Here is a 23682-nt window from a genome sequence, read left to right as displayed (position 1 = left end):
TGCCAACGTGCTGAGGTCCGCACGTCTTGGAGTGCCAGGGGAAGCTTCTTCGGGGGCACAACAACTGTCAGGGTTCTGGGCTGATCTGTCTCTCTTCCTAGTTCTGCGGTGTTTGACAGTTCGCCACATGCTGTTTGACAGTTATCATGTGTCAGAGCGCAAGTGTCGCTGCTCTTGTTATCAGCGCACCGGCACGTTTGTCTGATTGATGTCACCTGTTACTGATTTGTGTTTGTGTATTTATTTCCTCTCTCTTCCTCACCACTTCACTGGTTTGTCTCTCTCTGTTGGTTTTACTAGTCTAATCTCCGCACTCTCTAGTGCTTCTCTAATGAGCTATAGTTTGGAGCGATTTCTCCACTCACATAGTTCTAGCTCAGCTGCTATTTTCAGCAGTTGCTTAGCTTTTCTGGCGCCAATCTCCAACTCCCCGTGGAATGTAGCCAATGGATTGGGAATTATCCATACTCACTTCTCGTGTGTGTTTGTGTGTGTGTGTGTGTGTGTGTGTGTGTGTAATCCTCCTCCGTCTTTAGTCCCCTGTTGGACTTTCCTGAGTCTACAATAAAGACACTGTTACTTTGCATCTGCAATTGGGTTCAGTTTCTTCACCTGTTTTGTCAGAATATGTTAAATAAATTATATACAGTCTTCATCATCAGCATCTTTTGCAGTTCAACAGAAATCATAACTTAATATTCTAAAGAAGATGGAACTGGATATTTGTTACCTCATAACAGATACCAGTGTCATTAGATGAATGTCAACATTCATCTTCTTAAATGTGCTTGAGTGATTAGCTGGTATATTTTCCTCTTTAAAACAAGGGCCTCAATTGAGTTCGATAGAGAATGACAGCTGCCAACCGTGGCTGTCCAGTCAATGCGAAGAATAAAGTTTAATTGCAGAATAAGCTGAATTTTAAATTGTTCTGTTGTTTTAGCACAAAATAGAAGTAGCTAAATGTATCGAGTTATGCATAATGTCACTATACCCACGCACTTAGGCTCACCTGTTTCACATTTACTTACACTAGGCACACTTGTTGTTGCCCCCAAATGATATGCCAGTGTGGGTTACCCCTGGATGCATGCACGGTAGACCACAAGAGTTGGAAAATATCCACACAACATAAAGACCATGCATATATGATATGTCATGCAAGTTTACCTTTACATTTATTCATTTAGCAGATGCTTTTATCCACAGTGACAAATAATAAACAAATAAGCAATTCATTTTTGGGAGACAGTGAAGATACAGCATATAGCAGTGTTCTACTGGGCTATTAGCTTATTTTCTGTTTATTGTGCTACACTTTACTGATATGGTCAGGAGGTATTGAAAATGTATGTGACTTGCATGTTGTGTTGTCATGTGATGCTGCAGGATTGGATAATATCCTCTGAATTTGCTATATTATGACTTTGGGTGAATTGACGCCACTGCTTTGACATTTTTCTACTCTCAGTTGGTGTGTGCACACCTGAGTGGGATGGTCTGATATGTTGGCCGCAAAGCTTCCCTGGAACTCTGACCAAGACACCCTGCCCCATATACATCTATGACTTCAACCATGCAGGTTTGGATCATTTCTTCTCTCTGTATCAACCTTTAACTTTATGTGTCTCTTCTTTTTATTTTTAACATTTATCAATGTAGATCAAACTGTGCCTTGCACAGAAAGTATTTCAAAAGATTTCATTTCAACTTACCTGTAAGAATGGTAGAGACTGAGGAATAATAAAGAGTTGTGAAGTTCCCTTCTCCCATCCCAGAACAAATATTTCCAAAGTAAAATAATGTTAAAAATATCAGATAAAAAAAAAAAGAAAAAACTATGAAGCAATGAAACGGCAGGAGTTAGAAGCAACAAATAATTACTTAAGGAGTATGTATTTCATTCTGAATATAGCCTTTCAATAAAGTCATTGTCAATCTTGCAGGCCACGCCTACAGGAAATGTGACTCCAATGGTTCCTGGGTGCTGGCAGAGAGCTCAAACAAAACCTGGGTCAACTACACAGAATGCATCAAATCCCCAGAGCCCAATAAAAAAAGAGTAAGCCAAGGTCAATAGCTGTATTAAGCGGACAGAGATCACTTTTTATATTTCATGACATGCCTCCTCTTTGTCTCATCAGCAGGTCTTTTTTGAACGATTGCATGTCATGTACACAGTAGGCTATGCAGTTTCCTTCAGCTCTCTTCTAGTGGCCATCTTCATTATTGGATATTTTAGGTGAGTAACTGACTAAGTGTATGTGCGTGTGTGTGTGTGTGTGTGTGTGGGTGGGTTTTGGGTTGTTTATGAGGACATTTGTTTAGGTTACAAACTGGTAATTACAAGGGTATTATGCTAGGGGGCAGTGATAGCTCAGCAGGAGGCAGTGGTAGCTCAGCGGTTAAGGCTCTGGGTTACTGATCAGAAGGTCGGGGGTTCAAGCCCCAGCACTGCCAAGATGCCACTGTTGGGCCCTTGAGCAAGGCCCTTGACCCTATCTGCTCCAGGGGCGCTGTATCATAGCTGACCCTGCACTCTGACCCCAGCCTAGCTGGGATATGTGAAAAAGAAGAATTTCACCATATATGTGCAAAATGTATAATGTGTGATAAATAAAGAAAATTAATTAAATTATAAATGTGGTTTATGATGACATTTCTAGTGTCCCCATAATTCAAATCACATAAAAAATCATACTAAACAATATTTTTTTGAAAATGTAAAAATGCAGAAAGTTTTTTGTGAGGGTTAGGTTTAGGAGTAGGGTTATGGGATAGAATCTATAGTTTGTACAATATAAAAATCATTATGTCTATGGAGAGTCCTCATAAGAACTCTCCATAGTGTAAATTCTACACTATGAGCAAATCAAATAATCAATTTTGTCTTTCATTCACACTGTAATTCCACAATCAGTGCATTAAGTCTAGAAATAGTAAATTTTGAAAAAGATTTAAACAAATAAAACTATGACATAAATTGAAGAAGAAATAGTTATGGTGCACTATTTCCTGGTCACTTATCAAGTAAGCAAACATTGTATCCTTTGAACACTTCCAAGTTCTGATAATTGCATTGTGTGATATTGTGTGATTCTTTATCATTGAATAAATAATCTAAAGAGCCTTTTGCTTAACAACGTCTTTTTTAAGATGCCGCTAAACAAATGTTTCCCATTGTGTGAGCTATTTATCCCTGTGTCTGATGGGCACGAGCGCTGCGTTGTTTGCCTGGGCCAAGCCCACACGGAAGCAGAGCTCGGTCAGACTGATTTCTTTCACTCTGAACACATGAAACTCATGACGCTTTGCTCTCGGCTTGCTTTCTTTCAAAAAGCAGATGCCGCTTCCCTCTTCTCCCTCTATACTCCTTCAGCGGCTCTCGAGGGACTGCACAACAGAGACGCACAAGGCCGGGCTGCAGAGCACAGAGATTTTGTGGAAGATTTGTTGCCGGCGCAAGCTTGCATGCCTCCTCTTCTACATATCAAGCGTCTTTGCCTGTTCAGTTCGCCCTGCGGGTCGAAAAACCATGCTAGTCTGGTGCAGTGGCCTTTACACTGCTTGATGTGCTGCAAGTGCAGCTGCCGCCCATGCTCTTTCCAAGAAGGTGGAAACTGAGCTAGGCCCCAGCAGCCTTGACCTAAAATCAAGTTTGAGCTCTCGGATACTAAATCCCATGGACCATTTTGCTCCAGCTCCAAAGAAGTTCCCCGCGATGTCACTCTCCCAGCTGTTCCATGCCAGGATGTCTGTTGACTCCATGCCAAATGTTTGTCACTTTCCAATAAAGTTGTCCAACCTTGTTGCAATTGCACGAGGTTTCTAACTTACTGTTTTTTCTGGGTTATTCTAAGGTTTTCAGACCCCTGTGGCCACAGATGAGCCTCTGTGTCTTCTGGCCCACTACTTATAAACGTAGCATGGTCTCCCAGGTGTCTCCAGATTGGTGCTGGGCACTAATGAAAACGGCTATGTGCTGCAGTTTGCAAAGCGGACACCTTGCTTCCACTGCGTCCTTTCCTTCACTGTGTGGGTGTAGAATGATCCTATCTTGCGCTCAGAGATACAGTGTCTCCTCGCCAAAAATGTGATAGAGAGTATACCAGTGTGCGATGCACAGAATTGCTTTAGTTGAAGAGGTTTTAGTTGAACCACTCTATGCTAGTCTGCTGTAGAATAAAATTCTCCACCATTAAACTCGTAATACGTCTCGTTGTATCCGCTCACAATTTATATTGTAAGGAATTAGCTTTAATAAGGGAATTATGTTTAATTCACTTATTGGAGTAATATTATTCTCATGGCTTTTTGAAAATAATATCACAAATATTTTAGGTATAGCTTAAGGGCCGTATCTTTGAAAAATCAAGTGACGAGATTATTTATCAAAATATACCACAGTCAAGTTAACTTTAAATACAAACAAGACCTTATTGCTAATCTAAACATAAAAACTAATCTAACACATACAAACATGAAACAGGTTGGTGAGTAAAGTGAACAAAGTAGCTTGAATGGAAATGATCTTTACAGAGAAAATGAACTTTTTGGAGTCTGTAGACAATGCCTTAAGAACCATTGATACTTCTTTGAGTCTAACTCCATTTGCAGTCAGATTACTCAAAGTATTTAAATAATACACCAGCACTTTCAGCAAAAGTCTGGAGATGTACTTGTGTGTCGTTGCGTTTCCTTGCGTTGCTTGGTTCTTTGGCTCTTTGTAGAAAGTTCTGGTTGTTCCATCGATGTTTTGGACCTCTTAAGATGGATATCTGTTGCTGGGATGATGAGGTGGGGATTTGAAGCGAGGCCTTCCGCAAGGGAGACTCGTGACTCCCGTCACGTGTGTGTCGTAGCGCAGACAAGAGAAGGGCTTCCTCGGAGCTTTACTCCAAGCCTTCCAGGACGTCTACATTGCATGGAGCTTGAGGGATGCTGGGGCAAGGCTGCAAGCCACGAGGGTGAAGAGCTGAAGAGGAAGTGAAGAAGCAAGAGAAGAGCGGACGTAGAGAACGTTCTTCCTTGGTACCAGAGTCTTGAGTGAAGACTGGCCGCACCCCAAAGTTGTCCTGAACCAATCAGAAGTGCCTTTCCAGAGTCACATGGTCAACTCTTTCCTTCCTTTTCAAAGCTGATTAACTTTCATTTGTGTAAAGGATTCTTAAAAATTCCCACTCGAAAAAGTGCACATTTAAACCATACATTTTATATCTTGGATACAACTGAATATATAAAAAATTAATTAACATAAACATTCCTGAAATGCCAAAAGAATATCAACGATAGTAAACATGAGAATAATAATAATAATTGAAATGGTAATAACATTCATGACAAGTGATTACAAGAATAATAAAAATAAATCATATGGTTAAAGCAAGGACAACCTTACATGAGGTAGTATGACGAACTCTAAGGTAGATATACATATGAGAAAGACAAGAACAATGTTAGTTCCATGTATTTAAGAGGGTAAAATGTTAGTAAATCCAGCCTTGGAATTTCACAGCTTCATATCTCACTCTCTTGAGTGTAACTTCAAGAAGAAGGGGGTGGGACCTCCCTTCCTTTGTTCTTAAACTGAGAGCTCCAAATAGGATGCCAGATTAAAAGTTATAATGGTTAATTCATTGGTTTTACAACATGGATAATACATTACACATTATGAGAAAAATGATTGTCAAGGTATAGTGTCAGGTTCAGCCTGGGATATAAAATTATCTTGTACGCTTTGTCCAACATGCTTAGAGTCAAAAATTCGGTGCCTTTGTGGATGTTCAGAAGGTCTTGCTGAGTCTGCCCCATGTCACTGTCCCATGGGTTGCAGGGGACTTTCTCTGACCAATGGCCCTTTTGTTTTAAATCATGCTGTTTTAACAGAATGGTTAGTCTCCTTGACCAGCCATTTGGTACTCATTAATTATCTCAAATCAACAACCTAAAGGGAGCTTCAGTCTCCCAAGAGGGGATTCCCTGAGGGGAGTGTGATAAAACCTGAGTCTCCTTTGTTCACTTTATTGGCCAGATGTGGTTCATCTCATTTAGCTGGGCCATGCCAGACTTTAGGGTGCCATTTTGGCAGTCTCTTAGTTTTATGGCTTTGAGGAATAATAATAACACTGTTAAGCATAATAACTCTCACTTTCTTCACACCATACTATGGTGTAAAAAGTGTCCCTTTGCACCACCTGGCAATGTTTTTCTAACGGGTCTCACATGTGAGAATTCACAGTAGAGGTTCGGCGGTACTACTTGCAGTAAAGAGGATAATTTTGGTTGACTACCTACTGTATCTATATAATAATAATAGTAGTAGTAAAATGTTTATTTTATATAGCGCCTTTCTACAAACTCAAGGTTGCTTTACAAATAGCAAAAGAGCAGATCAATTAAGAGTCAGAATAACATGTTTTCAGGTGGGTTTTGAAATCATGTATGGTTTTGAGGTCACAGAGGGATTGTGGGATAGAATTCCATAATGTTGGAGCAGTAGTGCTTAAAGCCCTGCCACCCAGTGATGTTAGCTTATAACATGGGATGAGTAGTAAACTGGAGTCAGAAGACCTGAGTATACACAGTATGCGGTGCATGCCCCTGGTCACCTGAATTGTGGAGCGGACCTGCACTTGTGTTAAGGTACCAGGCCAGGTGAATGGAACTCCATTCTCAAACAGTTCAGAGGATTTGGGAGATATTCAAGGAAGCTAAGCAGGACATGTTTGCCTACCCGGAGACCATGCACTGTCACTTCTGGGACTCCACAACACAGGCTCCGCTAGGCTTGGATGCCCTAGATCACAAATTGCCAGCAAAATGCAAATATGTGTTTCCTCCTGTCCACTTGCTACACCAAGTGCTGTGCTACTAGTCATGCTGAAATTACCAGCCTTGGTTTATGAAGCTTGTAGAGTTGTTGGATGCTCCTTCGTGGGAAATTCCCTTGAGGAGGGATCTGCTCTCAAAAGCTCAGTGCCAGAGCTGTGGAGGCTTCATGTTTGGCCCCTAAACGGGGCTTGTCTGACACACTAGGGTTGTCGCAACCAGTGCTCAACACCATAATGCAGACCAAGGCCCTCACGACAAGGTGGCTGTATTCCTTAAAATGGTGACTATTTGCTGACTGGTATTCCTCCCATAGTGAGGACCCAGCACATTTCCCTGTGCAGACGATATTGTGCTTCTTGCAAGAGCCTTTGGATGCAGGACTTCATCCATGCTTAAAGTGTACGTCATGGCTATAGTGACCGGTCATGACCCATTGGATGTTTTGTCTGTGGGCAAACACCCTCTGGTCAGTAAATTTCTGCATGGTGTGAGACGGCTGAGTCCCTCTCGCGCTGCTACCATCCTGTTTTGTGACTACGTGTGCTTACGGATTCCCTGTTTAAGCTAATGGAGGCGATAAGCTTACCTTCAGACCTTGTCGATCAACAACTCTTGCTTAAAGTTTGGACTGGGCTTGCCAAAAGCCGTTCTCTATCCCAGAGAGGGTTATGTGCCCAAAGTTCTGGCTACCCCATTTAGGGATCAGGTTGTTACCTTGCAATCATTCTATCCTCTTCCCTTTGAGTTGGACAGGGCTAAGAGGCTGCACATGCTTTGCCCTGTGAGGGCATTACACCTGTAAATAGGCAGAACGAGTCTGAACAGCTTTTTGTATGCTTTGGAGGCCATTCAGTTGGAGTATGGCCTCCTCCTGGGCGTGGGTGAAGGGTGTGTCCTTGAAGGACATCTGTCTGGCTACAGGCTGTGCTTCCCCTGACACCTTTGCCAGGCTTTATAATTTGGATGTCTCCTCCTTTTGTTCAAGTTTTCACTGCGAAGGAGGGTTGATATGTCAATGTTCGCTACCCTGCTTAGCTAGTGTCATTACTTATGTCATTGAAATGGTCTTTTGACCATGTTTCTCCTTCTTCGATCCAAACATTCAGGAATGAAGCATTATGGGGGCTGTGTTTTATTTTCAAATGTAAAAATATTGTACAGTGATGATATTTTAAAGGGGATTTATCCGTTTAATTTGTTATTTTTAATGTATTTTATATTTATTTATTTTTATATAATAATGTGCATCTGCCTGCTAGCCAATACTAATTTTAAATGACAAATAATACATTAAAAATATTAAAATATAGTACCTATGCTATTTTCTTGCAACATTACAAATAATGTGGCTTTGAAGTTTGCATGAGCTAATAAGTCATTCCGTGACATTAGATCCTCTATTGGTCAAATGTTTTTTTTTTTTTTTTTTTTTTTTGCTATACAAATTCACAGGTCAGAGTTCACAAAACTTACATTTTAATATGCAGCGGAATACAGAATGTCTTCAAATATTCTTGTGTTTCTTTTCTCGCACATTCTCGCAACAGCCATATTGAATGAAAGACTGGACCTTAACAGCCATATTGATCACATTTATTATTGAATTTTGAGGATGAATTTTCAATAAATCTTTAGGTTCAGAGTTTAACTGATGTAATTGTTGACAGGTAATGAACTTCATTTGCACTGTGTTTGGAATAATGCAAACAATAAACATGTCCATCTAAGATGATATACATTTTTTATTATCAAAAACTGTAATCCAGGGTTAAACAATAAATGTTTTCTGATGCTTTTATTTGTCAAATTTTAAAGAAAGTTCTGTGAGGATGACATAGAACCTCACACTTTATGAAATCTTTTGCTTAAAAAGAATCCAGATTTTTACATGAGAATTTTAATATTCCTTGCAGTCTGCCTGCCAGTTTTTTCTATTTACAAGTCATTTTTATAAAGTGCTAAATATTAAAGAACATACATCAGACCTTCGTGACTTTTGTGAACAAAAGGACGTAGGGTGTTGTGGTATTGCATTTATCCTGTCTGTGTCCTTGATGAAGACGATAACCAATATTGAACAGTCAGAGCGAAACTTGAGATTGACTGAAATCTGTATAATTAGATGTAGTCTAATGTGTAAATGTAGCAACAACCTAACAGTATGTCTAGAAACTATTAACCACAGTATTCAATTAAACATATTTCCAAGAAGGCACATTACCTCTGAGACCTACCACTTTTTCCATTCTCATTCCTTAAAGGTCTCCAATATATATCTGTATGTTTACAGGCGTCTCCACTGCACCAGGAACTACATTCACATGCACCTATTTGTGTCCTTCATGCTGCGTGCCGTCAGCATCTTTGTGAAGGATCATGTGGTGCACTCCAATGCTGGGCTGCAGGAGTTTGATGCTGTGCTCATGAATAACTTCACTAATGCAGTGGATGTAGCACCAGTGGACACCTCACAGTATGTGAGTCAAGCAGTATCTCATGCACCTCAGGAGTATTACATCAAATATTAATTATTTATCTCATGTGGATATATTTTGACATTTTATAATTTATATTAATTTGATATTATGTCTGGGCTCTTGCCTGCTGCTGCTTTCTTTAGGAGGATGTTAGTTCTAGTTAGTTTTATATCACCTGCGAAATAATATATAATATATTGAATATATATATACACTGCGTGCCCAATTATTAGGCAAGTGAGTATTCTGATCTTGTCATTATTTCCATGCACATTTTCCAACTCCAAACCATATAAACTTGAATGCTTATTGGATTCAATCATTTTCAGGTGGTATGTATTTGTGTAAAGTGACTAACACCATTTATAAGGGAAATGTGTGCAGGTTCTGCTGTACGTACAGTTTTATAAATCTGAAAACTGTTGTGCGTACGCAAAATCTGACATTTGTACTTTTAGGATGAAATCTATGCAGAGTTTTATACATGAGACCCCTGTTGTTTGTTTCAGACACACATTGTGCTGTATGCAAAATATGCCATTTGAATTCATAACCAGAAGCACAAATCACTTTAAAATGTCATCCTTAGCAACCTCAATATTGCAGAGAGGCACCACGGGCTGTTAAACAACCCCAGAAGAGCAGAAATTGAAAGGGGTCAAGTTGAGTCTGGAAGAAATGACGTGAGGTTTGACCCCAATTCTAATTATGGTGGAAAATAAATTTTTCTATGTTAATGCAGAGTTGTGCCCCATCTTGACTTTGTGAGGAGGGCTGAAATTGTTGGAGTAAATGCCAAAGCTACTGTATAGGTCAAAGGTCATTATTGCAAGGATCTGTGTGTCAGGCACGAGTAATAAAGGACCCAGAAGTGGAACTGAAGGGAAGTGTTTTTAATTAAAATTTAGGAATAAAAAGGAAAAAACAAGTAACAAAAGTCCAGGGCAATAATCCACTAGGGGCAACCAAGGTAGAGGGTTAGGTGAGCTCAGAGATGGGAGATCAGGCAGGAAGTTGAGAACCAAGCAGAGAGGATCATGGGGCGAGATAGGAGCGGGCAAAACAGGCAAGACTGGAGAGCTAGAGTTGACAAGGCAACAGCACAAGACAATCTGACAAAGGACGACAGACAGAGAGAGGATAAATAGGGGATAAAATCAAGAGGGTGAGGATAAACAGGTGCGAGCGCAAAAATAGAGGAGAAAGCGATAGGAAAACGGGAATCAAACCGGAGTCCTGACACTGTGCTCACAGTTTCATTCTGTGCAGTGTCTCATAAGATTACCAGAGTGCTTTTGTTCCATCTCCCCAAAGCTCATACACAGAATTTGTGTTGATTTATACTCTCCACCCACCACATCGCCTGCCTCAGCAATCCTGCAAAGAGGCTAAAATACTTGGTTGTCCCCATTTGGTGTCTGTTGGATGGGAAATTATCCATTCCCACCTACGCTTGGACTCAAACTGTATCCGTGCCCAATGGCGGCCAGTGCTTGAGATGGACTGACTGCACTCTCAGCTTATTTACCTTCAAACAGCTGCATTGCAGAAGATAAGTGCTATGGAGCTGACATATGAGGGAGGATTTTGGGACCAGTTGTTTTGGATCTGTAGCTGCAGTGCTTATGCTAGGTGCAAACAATGAGCACATTTACATGCACTAAAGAAAACAGTTTATTACAGGGTTTTTGCAGTAAGCAGCATTCTGAAACGTCATTGTGGCAGCGGGGGCGTGGTCGAGCGTCCACCCAGAGAGAGAGAAAGCGGTAAGGGTGCATACACCTGAGCCAGATTATGATTAACACCTTTTTCTAGTTGCAGTGAGCTTGGGGAGAGCGGTATAAAAGGACCCATACCACCGACAAGAAAGGGAGAGAGAGCCAGAGATCTAGAGTCCCGCTGAGTAGTTGATGTGTTAATGTGAAGCTAAAGAGTTAATGTGAAGCTAATGAGTTATTGTGAAGCTATTGAGTTATTGTGAAGCTGTAAGCTCAGAAGAGTTGACAATTAAAAAGCCTTACCTGAGACTGAAGAAACCCGGTTCCCTGTGTCCTTCCTTCCTTGTGCGAAGTTTTGTTAAGGTCATATAAACAAGAACGCCGATTTCCTTAAGCCGTTTAAGGGATTAAGAGAAAGTGGTTTAACACATCGAGGTTTCTCCTGGAGAGCACAACTTCTGTGGCCATGTACATTCATAAGCAGTGTTTATACAGGTTTTTGAAGAGTGCTAAGGTGCATGAACAGACCGGATAACAAACATCATAGGATGGAGCCCAACAACAAGTCAACAAAGAGGAAATAGTTCATAATTTCTCTGAGTACAGTGGGAAAAGCACGTACACTATAAACTATACCCATTTATAAACACCAATGTAAAATATTGACTGTCCCTCATGTTCCGTATATGCGCTTGTACATTGGGGAAATCCCAGAATTTTACATAAAAGGGAAACCCCACTATTGTAGCGCAATTCCGCTGCAGGTTGCGATGCAAAGTTAAGAAAACAAACACAGCAACATCTCTGGAATATCTGGAAATAAGTGAAGCAACGGGGATTAACAATAGTGCAATCTTTCTTGGATGTTTGTTATTTACAGAAGCGTTGCAGGGAAATTACGTTGCAGTGGAGAATGCTGCTTACTGGCCGAGCCGCATGTATAGGGGAATAAAGAGAAAGCCGCTTATACAGTGCATGTAAACGGGAACACTACTTTCTCGCAATACTGTACGCTGCTTTCTAGCAAAAAGCCACTTTCTGGTGTCCATGTAAACGTAGTCACTAGTTTCTCCATACATCTTATGAGGTCAAAGGCACGACTGCTACTGTAAGCTTAGATCTGTTTGTCTTTATCTAACAATAATATGTAGCAACAAAATACTGTTAGTTGTGTTTTGACAGTCATACGAAACACTCACATCAATACATGGCTAGTGCATAGGCAAATTTCACATTTCAAGAAATATGACATTTCCTGTTCTTTCTTTTTTGTTAATGGAATAGTATGATAGCAGAAGCAATTTGTGGTAAATCTTTGCTCTCTGTGCTTTCAATGTCTGGGTCTTTGTGAGCACTATGCTTTTCAGAGAAGCCACCAACTTCAGATGTTAAAAGCAAAAGCTCTCACAATTAGACTATGCATTTTCTTCTTTTTAAGGCCTGGTTGTGTACAGTATAATGTCTATGATACAAAGGAGACTGAACAGATGCATTTTTTACTATTTCATTGAATGCACTGAATTTGAAGTCATTGCATTCACCATTAATTTATATTAGAGACTAACAAAATCCTTCTAGCAACCACTTTTTGTTTCCAGTACTCCATATGGACTAATTTTGATGTCAAGGAAAAAAGATATAGTTCACTGAACAGGATGACCTTTTTTGACAAATTACAGTAGCGAGGGCAATATGGGGTAAGTTGTCACAATCTAACCTTTTGTTTCATGTAACCACCAAAGCAAACATACTCTTCTCTTTAATCTACTCCTGCTTAAATAGCCTATTATAGACTTTTTAGCTAAATCTAAAAAGTAAAACAGTTATGAGGCACAAAACGATTCACAAAAATAGAAAAGGTAACATACACAAATATGTTTTGCCCAACAAATATTATTATTGATAAAGTGTACACATTTATTACACTTAAAATACATGTGATAAACCTGCCCAGATTCAAATGTGACAACATGCCCCAAACTGACTTTCATAAAAAAATACCTTTATCCTAAGAAAACATTTCAAATTTACAGTACAAATCTACCTTCATGATATAGTTGACCCTTACCTTGATTTGTCATTCATTAAAAATATCGTAACTTAAGAGGGTTTTGATCTAGGGGTTTGAAACCAACATGCAAAACGACTGCTAGAAACAATTTGTACTGTCTGACTTTTGACTCCAAATCTTATTGTTACTGAGATATAGCCCTAGTGACAACTTCTCTATGTTGCAACTAACCCCGGTCTTCCCTATTATTATTTCACTTTTTCAGTCAGTTTCATCATTTCCTAACCTTGAATCATTAACTTTTGTGAAAAGGGGTCCCTGATACAAAAAATTGCTTTATTTTCAACCCATTATTCTGCCATCAGAATTGTTTAAAAAAACAAGGTAGGCTTGCTTCACTTTGATCATTTTGTCATGCAGTGTTTGTCATTATATATAATAAGTGGGATCTGCATCATGCAACAGAAATAGGAACTTGTCCAAATTGTATAAGGAGTGAATGTACAGTGTGTTTTTTTTTTTTTTTTTTTGTGATGTGAAGAGAATGGAATTAAGAGACCTCAAGAGACCTCACTGTTAATAATGCTGGATTTTTTGGTCCTTTTTTGCCAGTAGAATGCACTGTATAGTGTATGTACGGCAGGTGTTTCTATTTCTGCAAAAGCATCACTACTGCTTCCACAGCTTGGTCAAAAGCACCTCTTCTGCTTGACAGAGCTACAGCTCTTCACAGAAATGATTTTCTTATGAATAAATTAGAAAATGGTTATTGTGAATCGGTCATTTTGAACTTAAATAAACGTAATGGTCATGAAATCTAATTACATGTAGAGGAGGATTACATTTACATCCAAATGGTAGAACCTCAAATTGTAGTATATGACTACCTAACCAGCTCTAACCTCGACACCAAAATTAACATGAACCGCTTACACCTTGCTGACAGTGTAGGTGTGAAAAAGGCTTAAGAGATTTTTCATCAGCAGAGGGGCAGAGAAAAGATAGAACAAAAAGTTTCAGGTGGAGCTGTTCAGATCCTCCAGGTGTATTGACAACATAATCCGTACCTTGCTATCCTCTGGCACCTCTTTGATCATCTGTCAGAAACACTGAAGCTCACACAGTTACAACTGGTAGCTGACACTTCAGAACGGCGGGCAATTTTACTGGGCTGCAGATGCAGTCACTATCCAATTTCTATCCAATGGCCTTCCTAGAGGAAATGTAAGAGAAGAAGAGTATATTTAAAGAATAGATCACCAGAAAATGGAAATTCTTTCATCATTTTCTCACCCTCATGTTGTACCAAACCCCTATGACTTTCTTTCTTCCCTGGAACACACAAATAGATGTTTAGCAGTGTATTCACACTGCTCTTTTCAATACAATGAAAGCATATAGTGACCAGGAATATAGCATCATATGGGTTTGGAATGAAATTGAAATATTCTTTTAAAAAGTGTGATGCTGTTTAAAACCAACAGCATCTCATTTCCACTCATATGGTACAATGTTTACCACTCTCTCTATGTGCTAAACTTAAAATAGAGCTGTAATTTTGAATGGATGGGAATATTATAGGCACTAATTGTGGTTTATTCAAATCCCTTATGACAGATAATTTACTTGATGAGTCAAGAAATTTTCCACCGTGGTTGGACCTCATGAGCGCCAGTCCATATGAGGGCTTATCTTGTGGCTTTCCAGGTGCTGAATGAACGCGTGGGTGGACGGGACGTGAACGTCAGGCTCTTGTGCGGAGAACAGAGGGGGCTGATAACCGAGGCTGCACTGGAAGCGTGATAACCCCATAGACGATGACTGCAAGGAGTTGTGGGCATACACAACCCAGACTAAATGATCGCTATAAGAAGACGGGTTACGGGAGGCCAGACAGCGCAGGGATTTTCAAGCTCCTGATTCACCCGCTCCGCTTGCCCATTTGTCTGGGGATGGAACCCAGAGGACAAACTCACCGTAGCCCCCAGCTTTCAACGAATTCTGCCCAAAAATGAGACACAAATTGGGGGCCTCTGTCAGAAACCACATCGACCGGGAGGCCACGAATGCGGAAGATGTGGTTGTATGACTGCCACCTCTGTCTCCCTTGCTGTGGGTAATTTGGGGAGGGAAATTAAATGAGCCACCTTCGAGAACTGGTCCACGACAGTCAAAACATCTGTGTTGCCATGGGAGTGGGGGGGGGGGAGACCAGTTGCAAAATCCATGGATATGTGTGACCAGGGTCTAAAAGGGCAGGTGTTTCATTGCGCCGCACAGACTTTAGGCTCCACCTCCCAGGATACCATGCCTACCACTTGAGTGGCGGGTAGAATGGTATTCGGTGGGACGGTGGAGGTCTTGACCTCAAAACATCGAGACAATGAGTCAGGCTTGATGTTTTTAGAGCCTGGGCGATACGAGAGAATGAAACTAAAACAGGTGAAAAATAATGCCCAGCGAGCCTGTCTAGATTTAAAACGTTTGGTGCTACAAATGTACTCTAGGTTCTTATGCTCAGTCCAGACCACGAAAGGTACCTCCGAACCCTCTATCCAATGACGCCACTTGCCCAAAGCCTGCCAGACAGCCAGCAATTCTCTCTTACCAACTTCATAGTTCCGTTCTGCTGCTGTTAAGTGATGCGAAAAAAGGCACACAGATGCATCTTTCCGTCCGAGGAAGAGCGCTGCGACAGGACTGGTCCAACACCAACCTCAGAAGCATCCACCTCCACCACAAACTGACATGCAGGGTCGGAAGTTACTAGGATAGGTGCCGTAGAGATCCGTCTGGGTCATGGCGTGTAATTCCGAATAAACCTCCGACAGAAATTAGCAAACCCCAGAAACCTCTGCAAAGCCTTGCGAGAATCTGGGGTTGGCCAGTCGGAGACAGCTCTGAACTTGGCAGGGTCCATGCACACTCCCTCGGATGAAACTATGTACCCCAGGAATGGAACCGACTGTGCAAGCGCACTTCTCTGCCTTGACAAACAGCCGATTCTCTAGCAGCCACTGAAGCACCTGCCTGACATGCTGAACATGGTCCTGGATATTCTGGGAGAAGATCAGAATATCATCAAGATAGACAAACTCAAAACGATCAACCATGTCCTGAGCACTTCATTTACGAGCCCCTGGAAGATGACGGGGGCATTGACCAATCTGAAAGGCATGACCAAATATTAAATGTGCCCTCTATGGGTGTTAAAAGCCATCTTCCACTCATCCCCCTTCCTGATCCAAACAAGGTGGTCCAACTTCGTAAAGACGGACACTCCCTGCAAGAGTTCGAAAGCTGAGGACATCTACGAAAAGGATAACGTGATGTCATTCAGCCCCCAATAATCTATACAGGGTTTAAATGAGCCATCCTTCTTCTCCATAAAGAAGAACCCCGCCCCTGCTGGCGATGAGAAAGGACGGATGAGACCGGCTGCCAGAGAAACATTGATATACCTGTTCATGGCCTCCCTCTCGGGAGCCGAGAGCAAATACAGCCATCCCCGAGGAGGCGAAATGCCAGGAAGCAATTCAATTGCACATTCATACGGGCAATGAGGAGGAAGGGTCATGGCACGGGACCGGCTGAACACCGCCCTCAATTCATGGTATGTCGACGGTACTCCGGATAAATCCGCCGGTTAATCCTGCAACGAAACACAAGACTGGACAGGGGAGACAGCAGAGTTAAGACTCCAAGCAAGAACAGTGTTAGTTGACCAGTCTATGTGTGGGTTGTGCGTTACTAACCAAGGATGCCCCAACACTACCGGTGCAGATGGAGATTGGATCAGGTAAAAGGACAACTGCTCCGTAAGATTTCCAGATACGAAGGTGACTGGCTTGGTGGACTGGGTGATGACGGACAGGGGCATGCCACTGAGGGTGTGGGCGGTGATAGGTTCATCCAACTGGACCAAAAGAACCCGCCATTTGGAAGCCAAGTTGATGTCCATAAAGTTCCCTTTGGCTCCGGAATCCACCAGGGTTGAGACCATGAGACTGGTAGATCCATACTGCAGCTGGGAGAAGTGTGTGTAATCTGGGTTCTTTGTCCAAGTTTGTTGCACTCACCAGTAACCCCCTTCCTACTGATGAGCGGTGTCTTTTAACTGGACAGGAAGCGGAGAAATTACCAGACCATGCACAATGAAAGCATAATCCTTGAACAAGGCATCGCTACTTCTCCTTATGCGAGATCCGAGTTCTCCCGACTTGCATGGGTTCTGCGTCGGGCCGTGATTCTGGTGACCTGGCCGAAGTGGTGGACTGGGTTGGATACTCTCCCACTTTAATCAATTTGATATCATGGAGTTTTTAATAAATGTTATACCATTACAATTTACATAGAAAAACTTGTGCAAAAACATTAACTAAATCTTACTAGTGTGTAGACATCGATTTGTGCTCAGTGCTCTGAGATTAAATGGAGAGCAAATCAAAATTTTGCTTAAGTCTCATGCTTCTCAATTTTTCTCTTAACAAAGAGACGATCTCTGATGATATTTCTCCTGTGTATCCTCTTGACTTTCAAAAGAGACCAGTGCAAACTGTTTTCAGATTTGCCAAGATACCAATGTCTGCAATCAAATGTCAGAATCAAATTTCGAATCAAATTTCAAATATTTCTCAAGCAAATCCCATTAACAACCAAATTATCTGAGCTTTGGTGTCCAAATTTATTTCATAGCTCTATACCCTTACCATCTGTCAACATTTGTCTAAATTATTGGATTTTTATTTCTCATAAGGAAATTTAAGACAAAAATCTGAAACAGTATTTAACCTTAAAAGGAACACAATTGAAAACTTTAGGTTACACACGTAACCTCAGTTATCTGATAACAGGAGAGAGGTATCTCACTATGGGTAAATGCCTCTGGCATGGCCAATCCTGGAATTACAATAACACCCCGTCTGTCAGTTGACAGACCAGTCACAGCAGTGATGAGGGAGTCCCACTTCCCTAATATAAACCACTGTCATATGTGCCTACTTCATACTCCGCATATATTTTCTCTGTGCAACTGCAAGGAGGAAAGTGTGGTGAGATACATCACTCCTGTTATCAGAGAACCGGGGTTACGTGAGTAACTTAAAGTTCTCTTTCTAACATTCATTCGGTATTTCACTATGGGATATAGCCAACTCCCATATAGCAGATATGTTGTCCGAAGCACAGCAGTCAACCGACGATGTGTCCATAATATAAGAACCCCACAAATTCTTAAAGAATGGATGGGGTAAACAAAAAGCACACTTGTGCTTTTAACTGTTGTTTTTTTGTTTGTTTGTTTTTTACACAGCAAACTGCGCACCCAGATGTGCACACACACCAAGGTCAGAATGAGCCAATGATGGCTCTGTAACATCCAATCTATAAAATCAGATAAAAGTGTGAAGCGACGTCCTACATGCAGCCGCAAAAATGTCCTGGACTGAAATGCCCCTAAGCAGTGCCAACGAGGTAGCCATGCCTCTGGTAGAATGAGCTCTCAATCCATCAGGAGATCGCAACCCCAGACTATTATAACTTAATTTAATAGCCTCTACTACTCAGTGAGACAGGCGCAGTCGTGATATAGGTCTGCCCTTATGAGAATCAGCCCAAGAAACAAAAAGCTGATTACTATTCCTCAATGACTTCATTCTTTCCACGTAAAACATAGTGAAGCCACTCATCCTACGGTGAAGAAAAAGGCGGCAGGTGAAATGTTAGCAAATCCACCAGCTTACAGCAGAGCACGGAGTCACTCACCTTAGGCACAAAGGCTGTATTCATTTTAAGAAACACTCTCGATAAATTCACAGCAAAATGCATACAAGAGTGATGAACTGACAACGCATGTAGTTCACTAACCCACTTTGCAGATTTTAAGGCCAATAATAAAGCTGCCTTTAGCGAAAGAGCTTTAATTCTGCACTTTCAACTAGCTCAAAGGGAGGCTGAGAAAGCTTGTTCAGGACCACGGACAGATCCCATTGTGGAACCAGTGGTTTTGACACCCTGTTCAAATGTATTGCACCCCTCATAAACCTGCAAACAAGCGGCTATTGACCTCCTCCTATTAGACTTCGAATCAATCCGATGCGTTCCTCTGACAGAAATGATCAATTTCAAAAAGGAGTTCAATCTGAGACCCAGGTAGATTATTTCCTGTGAGGTCATCAAACTTTATTTTGAATCCCAAACTCACCAAATGAGAAACCAGTGTTCTCGTATCTATCTCCGCTTGCTGCCGCGACGGCGCGCAGGGCAGTAGATTGTCTTGATAAGCAGACACTCTGAGACCTGTTTTTCTCAGCAGTGTAATCCACACACTTGCTGAAGACTCTCTGTGCTAATGAAAGTCCGAAAGGCACCGTCAAAAATTCTTAAACTACTCCCTGATAGGCAAATCTTAGGAATTTCCTGTATGACGGGTAGATGACTACATGAAAGTACATGTCCTTCAGATCAACTGACATCAAACAGTCTCTGGAACGAATAATCTGAGAGAATGTTTTGAGCATTAGCATTTTGAACTTGTACCTTCTGAGGTGTTTGTTGATATCCACAAATCCAGAATGGGTCAGAGACCTCCTCCTCTCTTGGGGATGATGAAATACCTGAAGTAAAAACCTTGATAGCTGACCTCCAGCGGCACAACCCTTATTGCTCTTTTGCCCATCAAACTGGCTATTTCCTCCCCTCCGCTGTTGACATTAACCCACTGTTGAACAGAGGTGGTTTTACAGTGAATTGCAGCTGATAACCCAGTTTTATTGTAGACAAAACCCAGGAGTGAACTGCGCATGCGCGGCAACTAGCAGCGGAGCTAGGGATTGCAGCTCTCAGGCCAGACAGATCGAGCCAAATAGTCCGTTAACCCACAAAGGCGAGACTCATGCTGCGTCCACAGCTCTGTACGGTTCCTCTTGATGTACATAGGTTGAGATCCTCAATAATGCAGATCTCATTCCACAATGCTGCATCCACCGGCCCCACATCAATTTGTCGGCCAATTTCCTCCATCAACTCAGTCTGATAAGCTGTGAGGAGCGAGGTGGCATTAAGAGTCCTTATGGCGAGGGCTGAAGATTGGTAGATCTTCTGGTAAATGGAGGCTGATAATTTCTCTGTCCATCCTGGCAATGAAGGGGGAGCAGACAAAAAGGCTGCTCGGAGATCGGGGTGAAGGTGATTTGCCACCTATGCCTCGACTGGAGGGGGGCTGGACAACCTCAGCTCCTCCTTTTCTGCACATCCAGTCTAGAGAAAGCTTTTACAGGCACTCTGTGCTAAAAAAGTTTTGTCCCAAAAACAATGGATCTCTGCGACACATGCTGAGACAGCTGGAATTAATTGTTTGACCAGGGCAACACGAGACAATAGCCATTTGCCGTCATACAGATCCCTCTCTGTACCTTGGCCAGTCTGCTGTGACTGCCAGTGGATGGATAGTTTGGCTGCCTTCCTCCTACATATCTCAATAAGGTTCAGCTCTCCCTAGACAGGAAAGGGGGAAGAGCCATCACGCTGCCAGGAGGTGAGGAGGAAGAGTGGGGAGAATGGCATCATCTTCATTCTCCTCGCCACCATCCTCATAAAGAAAATCATCAACGTCATCCCTCTTCTCTTCCCTTTCTACCTTGAAAAGTGCTGAGTCAATGAGGAGAGGAAGATCGGGGTAGACTTCGTCCCTGTGATCGCCCCAGCTGTGCTGTCCCTGCAGCTGGGTGGGGGGTCTTTCTCCGCTGGTGGCAGAGAAAAGTAGCGATCTTCATTATTCAATGCCATGACCTGCACCCTCCTTACCAAAACTCTCCGTACAAAATGGGAACAATGCGGACAACATTCTGGATTATTGAGTGCAGCCTGTGCATGCCTGACCCCCAGACAGGTGAAACATATCTGGTGGAAATCCTTAGGCGAGATCATAGGTCCACAAGCGCACGGACGGGAGGGATACTTTACATAAGCTCTGCCGCTTGGTGAGCTCGCAGTTGCCATGACAGAACCCAAGCTCAAGAACACAGAAGCAGTTCACCACAGCGTGCCACTTGATTCTGTATTAATCCCCTTAATCTGACAAGACGGGCCGATCTGCCACACCACCACAATGTGCCAGAGAGGTAGAAGCTATAAAAGTTCAAATTTCTGCAGAAAAAACAAACGCGTCGCAATGCATTGGTTCACGCCACCCAGAGAAAAACAATCTAAATACAGAAGAAAATACATTCACTTTGACAGTGAACTTACTCGGAAAAAGAACAGCCTTATTCTGCGACGTACCTGAACGGCTCACCTGATAAACTGTTAAGTGACCACTTCATATGAGTCCTGCCGAGGATAGCTTCCAATGATCTTCACGGGGAAGAGAACGAGAATGAAGTAGGCACCTTTAACAGGTTTATATTAGGGAGGTGGGACTCCCTCATCACTGCTGTGATTGGTCTGTCAACTGACAGATGGGTTGTTATTGGTGCTTCCAGGATTGGCCATGCCTGAGGCATTTACCCATAATGAGATACCAAACGAATGTTAGAAAGACTACTCCATTAAGTCTCCTTAACTATGGAAGAGAAAGCTCTGTTAAATTTCTTTTACAACCTGTGCAACATGTTTTACCCAATGTTTTAGCCAAAAAGGGTCAACATACATTGTTGGTCCTGGAACAACATTCCTGTCAAATCATCATAGTCATAACCATGGTTAACATAGCCATAACCAACCATAAAATTGAAGAAAAACTATAAGTTGATAAGAATGTTTTTAAAACCCCAAATCAAAGCCCTGTGCCTATCCCTTAAGTCCAGTGGGTTGATAAGAATGTAGGTCTAGGACCAACAACGAGGTAGATACAGGAACATGCCATATTTTAAATCACATTAAAGTTTCATATATCAGTGATTTGAAGTCACGACCCTCAAAGTGAAGAGTGTAATACTAGTGATATCAAATCAAGCTTGCTTATATAATACCTTTCTTGCAAATAGTCCAATACAAAGTGCATTAAAACATTTAACCTGGGTTGAGTAATACAGGTTATAATGTTTTGGTTGAGGATTTGGGGCTGACAACCTCAAAGGGACGTGATCAGAAGTGTTATATTTTTTAATGTCCGATTTGCTTTGTGCAGATAATCTTAACATAGTGGATAGTTTGGTTGAGGAGGACATTTACTGTAATAGTAAATTTGTTTAGACAGCACAGAGACTGTTATAACTGATACTATCAAAGGTTGAATCTAAAAGTGAATAGCAAGTGTTAAGTCATCTGTGTTACTATCAATCACTGCGTTATTCTCATACTGCCATTTATTCTGCATATTAGGAAGAGAAAAATCCAGCTTTGATAGTATTCTTTGATAATGTTTTGATTCCTACAGATTCAGTTCATTGGTCTGGATATACCGTACTTTATGGTCATTAACCACACGGAGCTGTCATGGCTGTGAGCTAATAGCTCATTAAATTGTGCAGCTCTCCACCTATAGCCTATAGTCAGCTGAATGTAATGAAAGGTTGTCAGTTTGTCACAGTTCTGCTGTCCTCAAGAGTATTTATGTCACTGGCTCTGACATTGTGCCATCGTAAATTAAGTTAGTGAGCCAATTATTCTAACACAAAATCCATGATGATGTGAACTTTTATGTCATTTCAAAGAGAGGATTTAAAGGGATATAGTTCACCCAAAAATTAAAAGTCTGTCATCATTTACTCACTCTTCTATCCTTTCAAACTGTATGACTTTCTTTATTCTGTGGAAAACAAAAAGAGAGGTTAGGCAGTATATATAAGTCAGTGGTGACGGAGGCTAACAGACTCCCTAACATTTCCTTTTGTGTTCCACGGAAGAAAGTAAGTTGTACAGATTTGGAATTTCATGATGAGGCTAAGTAAATAATTTTTTGAGTGAACTAACCCTTTAAGTTTGATCAAAATTTTTCTGCTTTGTTCCTCCTTTCAGATGGGTTGTAAAATGACTGTCTTGCTATTTATCTATTTCCTGGCTACAAACTACTACTGGATTCTGGTGGAAGGCTTGTATCTGCATAGCCTCATCTTTATGGCCTTTTTGTCTGACTCTAAGTACTTGTGGGGCTTCACTTTGATCGGATGGGGTGAGTATATTATGTAGTGACTTTCCTAGAAGAAGCAACTTATGTATATTTCCACCTCTGCTGGGTTTATAGCATTTCTTGCAGAACGAAATTCTGCCGCAGTACATTTAGTTCTGCTAGATATCTAGCTTAATTTATGCATTTAGATATCAAGCAAAATAGCAGACATAGAGTTAAATCTCTCAAGATTAAGTTAATTAAAATTTGCAATTACATGTTGAACTTTTGCTAAAAAAAAACAAACAAACAAACAAGAAATTATCAATGCAAATTTTGTTTGTGTTATGAGAAGTTTGATAAGCTCTTTTAGCAGCTATTTAACACATATCTGAGTCTAATCTGGTATAATGACTTTATTATTACATTTTCTTTGATTTCCATTTCTTTTCACATTTCAGCCAGCTAAACCTTGACAGTAAGGTAATAACTTGTGGGAATGTTTGCAAACTAAATATTAACAAGGTCTCATTACTTGACTTCTTGTCACCCTTCCTGTTTGAACACAGGACCGTTGTGACTAATCCTATTAAAAAC

At 41.3% G+C, this 23682-nt stretch overlaps 1 protein-coding gene across 1 annotated transcript in view; it reads left to right on the top strand.

Annotated features, from left to right (window-relative positions):
- Positions 1-23682, top strand: part of pth2ra (parathyroid hormone 2 receptor a) — a 95899-nt gene that overhangs the window by 30263 nt on the left and 41954 nt on the right. The window contains exons 3-7 of the mRNA XM_051708728.1: positions 1472-1582; positions 1947-2062; positions 2145-2242; positions 9122-9308; positions 22995-23148. Of these exons, the coding sequence (XP_051564688.1) occupies positions 1472-1582; positions 1947-2062; positions 2145-2242; positions 9122-9308; positions 22995-23148 (666 nt within the window). The remainder of the gene's footprint in view (positions 1-1471; positions 1583-1946; positions 2063-2144; positions 2243-9121; positions 9309-22994; positions 23149-23682) is intronic.

Source organism: Myxocyprinus asiaticus, chromosome 10 (genome assembly GCF_019703515.2).
Source record: "Myxocyprinus asiaticus isolate MX2 ecotype Aquarium Trade chromosome 10, UBuf_Myxa_2, whole genome shotgun sequence".
NCBI lineage: Eukaryota > Metazoa > Chordata > Actinopteri > Cypriniformes > Catostomidae > Myxocyprinus > Myxocyprinus asiaticus.
The sequence above is the reverse complement of the archived record's forward strand: the minus strand, read 5'-3'. Positions and strand labels throughout refer to the sequence as shown.